The sequence below is a fragment of the Camelus ferus genome, chromosome X (assembly GCF_009834535.1).
Source record: "Camelus ferus isolate YT-003-E chromosome X, BCGSAC_Cfer_1.0, whole genome shotgun sequence".
In the NCBI taxonomy this organism is placed as follows: Eukaryota; Metazoa; Chordata; class Mammalia; order Artiodactyla; family Camelidae; genus Camelus; species Camelus ferus.
The window spans coordinates 3579067-3588010 of NC_045732.1; the positions used below are offsets into that span (position 1 = coordinate 3579067).

The 8944-nt window shown below is 39.7% G+C and overlaps 1 protein-coding gene across 2 annotated transcripts; it reads left to right on the plus strand.

Annotated features, from left to right (window-relative positions):
- Positions 1 to 1147: 1147 nt before the first annotated feature.
- Positions 1148 to 6003, plus strand: SPIN3 (spindlin family member 3). Of its 2 annotated transcripts, none has more exons than XM_032476002.1 (2): positions 1148 to 1694; positions 2043 to 6003. In XM_032476002.1, exon 2 carries the CDS (start codon positions 2045 to 2047, stop codon positions 2819 to 2821), a length of 777 nt encoding a protein of 258 aa, XP_032331893.1. In that variant the 5' UTR covers positions 1148 to 1694; positions 2043 to 2044; the 3' UTR covers positions 2822 to 6003. The 2 variants fall into 2 exon arrangements, with proteins under 2 accessions (XP_032331893.1, XP_006193081.1); XM_006193019.3 differs by having other exon boundaries at positions 1149 to 1681.
- Positions 6004 to 8944: the final 2941 nt, after the last annotated feature.

Below are 8944 nucleotides of genomic sequence, written 5' to 3' on the forward strand. Positions count from 1 at the left end.
AATGGAATATAACCTATAAAAATATTGAATCTCTACGTTGTACATTTGAAACTAATATAATATTGTAAATCTACTATGCCTTAATTTTTTAAAAAGTAAAAAGACAACCCACAGAAAGGGAGAAAATATTTTCAAATAATATATCTGACTGGGGTCTCACAACCAGAATTTATAAAGAACACTTACAAATACAACAATGACAAACAATCTAAAAATGAACAAATAACTCAAATAGACGTTTCTCTGAAGAAGATATACAAATGTCAAACAAGCATTTGAAAAGATGTTCATCATCATTAGTCATTAAGGAAATGCAAATTAAAACCACAATAAGCCACCCACCAGGATGGCTGTAATGAAAAAATAAATAAATAAAATGGTTGAATCACTTCTAAAATAAGTCTTTCTTGGTAGATTTATGATCTCACAGTGTCGCTATAGTAAATTCCTGTTATAGTAATTGTTTTGAGTGTAAATTTGCATTTAGATTATTCTGTTCAAGAGAACAGATTATTCATTGGTGGGCAAGCATCATTTTATAAGTATTTTTTTTAAACTAAACATCTGAAGATGGGAGGAAATGTTTAAACTGTGAAAATATTCTTATGCTGATTTTAATGAAGCCACTACAAAACATGTTCAGGCAATATCTAATGACCTAAGTGAATACTTATTCTATAAGGAATACCATGAAAACTCATATGCAAAATTATCCCAGCTTTGTAAGAGCTAATTAAGAAGACATTGGAAAATGTTAATATTTTGCAATGAGCCCTGAGGAATGGGAGGTGGGCTTACAATTGATTATTTTCTTCTTCATGACATTCGCTGAATTTTACACCGTGCCCACACTGTCCATACAATTCCTTTGCAATGGATGAAAAAATAAAAGAGGAAAAAAAAAAAAAAAACAAAGAAAGAAAAGTTATCCTCAACAAGTCCAGGAATGACTAGTCAGTAAAAATTACAGATTCTTGGTCAAGATGACAAAGTGTGAGCACTAGCGCATTTCTCTTGTCCCACCACAAATCCTCTTAAATTACAGGAAAGGCAGGTTTCTGTATTTAAAGAATAACTACAGAATGTCAAGGAGGAAAGGAAAGGGCAAATTCCCGGAGGATGCAAAGCAGACAGGGCAGGAAAACTGAGGTGGGCTTGGGGGTGGGGGTGGGGATCCTGGGGGCCCAGAACTGGAGAAGGGGCGCTAAGCGGTTTGGGAGGGGATCTGTGAGCCAGGCGGCTCCAGATTTTGGAAAGGGGCAGGGCCGGGAACCAAAGAGCGCCTCCCAAGCCGAAGGCAGTGGCTGACTTGAGAGATGTAGACAAGGAGGGGTGTGTGGCGAGTGGTGGGGGGTGGTGCGCTGTGCTGGGCAGGAAGGGGAGGCCTCTCTCCTGGCAGGAAGCTGTGCTCTACGAAAAAGAAGGAGGAGACTGCGGAGGTGGCAGCGGCTAGTGGGATCCCAAAGTGGCAGAGCGGCCGCCGTGGCGGCCGCCAACGGGAAACGGAGGGCCCGCAATCCTAGTGCTGGAAACACTGCCGCGATCCTCTTCGCCTGCTCCCTCTCCTGCTTGACAAGCTTCTCACCTAAGGATCATCCTTTCCAGCTCTTGCAAGCACCTGGCTCGTCCGTCATCTGCTGATCTTCCTTCTACACAGGCTCACCGCGGAGGCAGCAGCGAGGTGTCCAATTTGGGCACGTGAGGCCCGCAATCCCCGGCCTGGGGGAGTCTGTGCCCCCCGGCCTGGACAGTGTTGGACTCCAGGCGGGAGGAATTGGGGGTGGGGGGTGCCCTCTATTTCTTTGGCCCTAACCGCAACTCCCTCGCTCTAGCGTAGCCGGAACTAGCTGGGGAGGAAGGTTACTGCAGGCACGCAGCCAGGATGCCATGATTTCCAGCTTTCCTGTATAGCTTTCAGGAGAAACTTAGGCGCGGGTGCACGAAGTGCTCTAATTAGGAGAAAAAGTTCACCGTGCCATGCATTGAATTTATTTTTTCTTGATTTCTTTTCTTGTCCCGCCTTGCTACTCTGCTCCTCGCAGGCATGAAGACCCCATTCGAAAAGGCAGCAGCAGGGCAGCGGTCCAGGACAGACGCAGGACATGCCAGTGTGTCTGTTACCGTGATGAAGAGAAAGGCTACACACAAGAAGCATAGAAGCAGGCCCACCTCCCAGCTTCAGAGGAACATCGTGGGCTGCAGGATTCGGCACGGATGGAAAGACGGAAATGAACCTCTAACACAGTGGAAGGGAACTGTTTTGGATCAGGTACCTGTAAATCCCTCTCTGTATCTTATCAAATATGATGGCTTTGACTGTGTTTATGGATTGGAACTTCACAGAGATGAAAGAGTGTCATCACTTGAAGTCCTTCCTAATAGAGTTGCATCATCTAGAATCAGTGATACACACTTAACAGAAATTATGATTGGCAAAGCAGTGGAACATATTTTTGAGACAGAGGAAGGCTCCAAAAATGAATGGAGGGGCATGGTCTTAGCTCAGGCACCTGTCATGAATACGTGGTTTTACATTACCTATGAGAAAGATCCTGTATTATATATGTACCAGCTCTTAGATGATTATAAAGACGGTGATCTACGCATCCTTCCAGATTCTAGTGGTTCTCCTCTCACAGAGAGGGAGCCAGGAGAAGTTATAGACAGCCTTGTAGGCAAACAGGTGGAATATGCCAAAGAGGATGGCTCCAAGAGAACTGGCATGGTCATTCATCAGGTGGAAGCAAAACCCTCTGTGTACTTCATCAAATTTGATGATGATTTCCATATCTATGTTTATGATTTAGTAAAAACATCTTAGAGGTCATTTTGAAATTTGCCAAATATGTGAGACTTCGTAAAATCTGTACACACAAAAAGTCTTGATGGCTTTACAATTTGTAACAACTATCCTCTCCCTTTTTTCTTGCTTTTGTCTGGTAAAAAAAAATTGGAACTTCCGCCCTCTTAGACATTTTTGGATGAGATTTTTTTTGCCCATATCTCCAGCCTTTTTACTAGTTTCTCCCCACAGTAGGATGATTGACTTATTTAATTAGCGAGAAGGGTGAAGTCTGACACCCATGGGCCCATATTTTTATCTTCAGTGGTGTTAATATTTTAAAGGTGGCTGTACACCTCTTGCCTCATTCTCTTGGGCATTTGGACAATCCGCACTCACTGAAGTGTAAAGGTTCCTGAGATATTCAGTGTGGCTAGCTGGGTAAGTGTCTTTGCATCCTCAACTCTCCCCTTAGGTAGCTTCAAAAGTCTGATTAGGGGAGTAGTAGGAAAACTCATTTTGGTCTCCTGCCCAAGTTGCATTTTAAATTCTAACTGTACTAAAAGTAAGGCTAAATTTGGCTCCCCTTCTGATTCTTATACCTATTGCTCAAAAGAGGTGTATTACTCGTAACTATTTGGCTCAAAATCAAAAGGGTAGTTATTTTGCATTTTAGAACATAAGCATAGGCTGGCTGAGAAACTTTACAAAATTGATAAGAGGGCAAGCATTTGGGAACCAAACTGTAAGCAGAGAAATCTTTGTTGGTCATCAGTAGCATGAGGATCTCTGTTGTCTGCAATAGCTCTGGCTGGTACCTGCAGACATGGAGTGGGTTTTTACAGACACAGGCTGTGCAGGCAGATTTTAGCACAAGAGAGCTTTCCCAGCCCAATGGAGCATTAGGCCAGGCTCTCTGAAAATTTTTAGATTAGGTTTTAGATTTGACTCTTAGAGGACTTCTGAGTCCCAGCACATGAGCAAGGCTTTGCTAAAACTGAGAAAGGCTGAAAATAGGCTGCGCTTCCTTATAGGAACTGGTGAGCTCATTTATTATGTCCTAGCAGGACTGTGAAACACATAGATTAGAATCAATGCTAGATGATCAATAGGCTTAATGATGTTCTAAGTGATTAATAATGTTCTAAGTGCTGGCATTGGTAGGTAGAAATCTAATAGATGTTTGTTAGTGTTTTGTTTTTCAACTTTATCCTGTTTCTTGGTTGGACTTAAGTAGTAGGTGAGCCCTACTTCAGCAGAAAAATAAATAATGGAATGGGCCTTGTATCTTCCATTATTGAAGGCATTAGTGAAGGTTAACCAAAGCCTAGGAAAGAAAGATTGAAAAATAAGCAAGATTTTAGAGAGAAGCACCTATCCAAAGCCAATGCTTTCTCACTGGGTTTCTGAAAAAAGCTCCATTATCAGTAACAGATGGGCCTTGGACTTCTGCAGATTTGGGGCTGGGACTCATGAAAGTACAATCAACTACTTGGGAAAATCTTCCAAATTAGTTTAAGTTCACAGATCATGGAGTCCAGACTATTGTCACAGACAGACTGGCATCCTGCTGAGGATGAAACCAAGAAGATATTACCTTCTCTCATGTTTTCTCTGTCTACTTTTCTTCCTTTTGATGCCACTAAGTCTCTGCTGAGATATTTGAGTGACAAGAGCAATGTAGGTCTGTATTACCCATTGTACTAGGTCATGAGGAAATAAATTTGCTTGAGATATCTGTCTTAGTGGCTGAGTGTTAGTGTCCTTTCTAATTTTTTGATGTGAGGCTGATACTGTGATAATCTTATGTCCTGTTGACCCTGTGGACTCTTAATGTATGGCATATATGTATGACATGCAATTGTGGGGTTAGATTAATTCAACTCCTGAAGTTCTGAAGGACATACACCAATCAAGAGGAAGACAGCCCAGGCTACAGCTGCTGAAGGAACCCCATGTCTGTCCAGACATGTTTGTGAGATCTGTATGGCTGACATCAGGAAAATAAGAAATTGGGAAAGGCAGAATTTTGGACTTTAATTCCTTTGGACTTTAAAATAGAAATTTAATTTGGGACATCCATTTTTCCCTTGGAGTTTAATAGTTGGCGTGGGTTTCATATAGTTCAAATTAAGGTGTTTTCATTATATTATTGATATTGTATTATTTGGAGTATTTTAATGCTATTTTGAGGGCTTAATCTCTGTAAACTATGTCAGATAATGTGGCTGGACATAATTATAAATTGGGGATAAATAGTGAGTGAGTTTTCAGCCTGGGGCATAATGTAGCCTTGGAGTTAATTAGTGTTCTATTCTGACGTATTTCAGAGCCTTCTGGGGCAAAAGCAGAACTGATCACCAGTCTTACACAAGTGGGAGCCTGACATTCCTAAGATACTGCTGGTCTCCCCCAAATGGGACAGCCAAGCCCTGTTTGTCTTGGGTGTTGGCCATTGTGGCTTAAGAGAATGAAAATGTATAAAGGTGTGATAGGATCTATCCTTTACCTCTCTCCATGTTCCTAACTCAAGGAAAAGAAGGGACCTGTGCCTCTCAAAACTATTTGGAAGAAAATTTCTACACATCTCCACTAGTCACTCATTCAGTCTCCCATATGGGAAGATAAATATCTTAGTGAAATTGAGAAAAGTGTTATTTATGGATATGCAACCTAGGTCCCTCTTGACTCTTGAGCTTATTTCTCAGAGCAAGGTATAGGAAAGATTACAGTCCTTCACTACATGGCTGGGTAAGCATCTACTCTGTAGACCTCTCTCTCTCTCTTAGGTTGGGGGACCCATTGTCTTTACAGTAGGGGTAGAAGTTCATTTCAGGCTTAGGTCCAAAACATGTTCTCCAGTCCAGATCTGGCAGCAATAAAGCAGGTATCTATTTTTATTATTTTAAAATTTTTAATATATAAATCATTTTTGGACAAAAACACATGCCTCTGGTAAGAATCAAGCAGTACAAAGAGATAGAGAGTATATAAAGTAAGTCTCCTCCCTTCCTTCCCACCTTTGACTTCAGTCACCCAGTCCTACTTTCCAAAGGTAACCACTCTTACCAGTTACTATGTATTTTTCCAGAGATAATCCATGTATTTACAAGTATATTATGTATGTGTATATCAATTTTTAATACAAATTGTGGCATACTATACATGCTGTTCTGAATTTTGCTTTTTCACTTAACAATATATTAAAGCTGATATTTTAATCCCTCTTTTATTCCTGTGTATGTATTTTAGTTGGTTCAGAATCTGGAAGGGAAGGAGGTATGATTAATTCAGATCTTTAGGCCCCAACCTAATAAAATTTACATGTCCCTGTAAACCCACCATTTCTGCCAGGCAAATTTTTCTGACTAGTAGAATGTGAAATGTGTATAAACGTGATTAATTTTGTGGAAGGAACTCTGACAGAAGCCAGTATATTTTTATTGAGGGGAGTTAAAGGGAGAATCAACTATAAATTGAAGCTGTGGGGAAAATTAAGGTAATATAATCAGTAATTCAAAAATGAACAATCTTTTTTATTCCAGCTTGCATTGACGTCTACTGCTGTATGCAAATTTATTTGCCTTTTATAACAGAATGATTTTCTGCATATAACAAGAAACCCATTTGTTTAAGATTTAAACAGTTACCAAGCATTATTGATACATGTAACTAAAATAATCCAGAGGTTAGATGGGCTTCAGGCTCAGTTTGATTGGCACTCAGGCTCAGTGTCTGATTCGTTAGGATTTTCCCTCTTCTGTATGTCAGTTTCATTCTCAGGCTGCCTTTCCTCATGGTAGAAGAATTAGACCAGCAGTCCCAGGCTACAGCAGCTCCAGTATAAGGAAAGATAAATAATCTATATCCTGTGATGCATTCCTAACTGGCTTAGGTCACATACCTGGACCAGTCACTGAAATCCTATAAATGAAATGCACTGATTGACTTAGCCAGGATATGTGTTCTATCCCTGACCGCTAAGATATGTCTCCCTAGAGCCAAAAGAATTCCTAGTGAAATCAAATACATGAGGAGTGAATGCCATGAAACAATCACAAATGTCTAGTATAGCTTCTTCCTTTGGGTATTGAGCATCCATGGACACCTTTCTTCCCACATATCCACTTTAAAAAAAAATGCTAACATCTACATGTAGTGAATTTATGTCTTCAAAGGGGAAAAAACCTAATGTCTTATCCAGTTACTGTATTTAACATTAAGTTTAGGATCTCTAATTGATATGTGACATCTTCAGATCCATCATCCTAGCAGTCTGGTTACCTGTAGTTAAATTATAAACTACTCTTCACTCCAACATATGCTGCATACAATTGCAAAAAAAATAACCAAAGAAGTTTAATAAAAAGTACCACTTGAAGAAGACAAGAAATAGGAAACAATACACAGTAGTTTCTGTTTCAAAGCATATGTCATAACCTGTTAGACAAGGCCTCTGCTCTGGCAGTAGAATGAGTCTTCTGGTCAGCCAGCCTCTTTTTGTTCTCTAAGAGGGTCTCCCTTGGAGACATATCTTGGGTGGATACACTTTCTTTTGGATGAACAGTTTTGCCAGTTGTTCTGGGTTTAAATAATCAGTTTTTGCTGTTGTTGGCCAGGATTGCAGTTTCCTTAATACAGTAGTTCCCAAACTTTAGCACATATTAAAATCACCTGAAGAACTTGTTAAAATATAGATTGCTGAGGCCCACTAACAGAAATTCTAATTTAGTAAGTCTGGGGTGGAATCCAAGGAATTATATATTCTAACAAGTTCTCACAGGAAACTGATACTGTTGGTCCTGGGACCCCACATTGAGAATCACTGACTAGTAAATGTGCCAATTGAGTGAGGCCAGAATTGTTATTTCCTTAACTTACCTGATAATGAATTTACCTGGGCTACTTGCTAAAATATAAGTTCCTGAGCCTCACCTTAGTTGTAATAAATCAAAGTCTCTTGACAGGGGAGTACAGGGACCTGGAAAACCCTCTACTAGACATTCCAGATGAGTCTGATCATCATCATCAATACTGATTGGGAAACACTGGTCTAGGAAATTAAGCTTTTCTTGACTCCAATCATATTTCCTGGTAAGTCTGCCATCTCCTTGCCCTTGCTCTCACAAAGCTTAGTTTGGGGTAAATAATTCGGCTTTTCTAATCCTACAAATATCCAAATTCCCAAATCTCTTTCAACTAGGATTTCAGGCAACTGGTAACAACAAAGAAACCAAAAAGCTAACAAAGCTCTATTTTCTTCCTTCACAGTTTTCAAATAGGCTAGTTTCCACCTTGGAGATAGTATGCTTGAACTTTGCCTAAGAAGCATGAATCTGAGAGCTCCAAAAGAGTATAGAATAGGAGAGATAATGAGATCAATAGAATGGGCATTAATTCCAGGCTCCACTAGCCCTGTAATTTTGGACTAGTGACTTAATCTTTTTTAAGCCTACTAGTGCAGGTAATAATCCTTACTTTATTTGGTTCTATTAAGAACTAAATGAGAAACAATATCCTTAGGATATAATAGTGCAGTGCAGGTACTTAACAAAGATGAATTCCATCTGGTTCCCAAGAGGAATCAGAAATTCTATTGTTGAAATTTGAGTTTAAATAATTCTTAGGATGTACATAGCTCCTTCCTTTCCTACTAAGAGCTTTTCCAGAGAGCTGATTAATCTTCATAACATTTCTGGGTGGCTAGGAGGGCAGGGTGTTATCCTATTTTGTAGATTCAATCATTCATTTATTCAACTGCTTTTTGATGAATTTGGCTAAGCGTAATGAAGGAGATAAATAAGTTCCATACTTTTAAAGAGCTTACATTCTCATAGAGGGAAAAAGACAACAAAGATGTAGACAAATAACCTATATAATTTCTGGGAATGATAAGTTGTATGAAGATAACAAAGGAAAGCAATGGGATAGAGAGCAACTGAAATAAGGGAGCTACTTAAGGGAGCTTAGTTACAAGCTAGGGCTTGTCAGAAAAAGGCCTGAGTGAATAATTGAGCAGATAACTGAATGATGAGAAGTCAACTTGTGCAACAATTTGAAGGAAGAGTGATCTAGAGAGAAAAGTTGAAAGGCTAATACAGCTGAAACAATTTATTAGTCATTACTAATTCAGTCATGTGTTTAATATTGAGGCTCATTATT

What these genes read in the sequence shown, in the direction of transcription:
- SPIN3 (XM_032476002.1), top strand. Translation starts at nt 2,045, where the DNA reads ATGAAGACCCCATTCGAAAAGGCAGCAGCAGGGCAGCGGTCCAGGACA.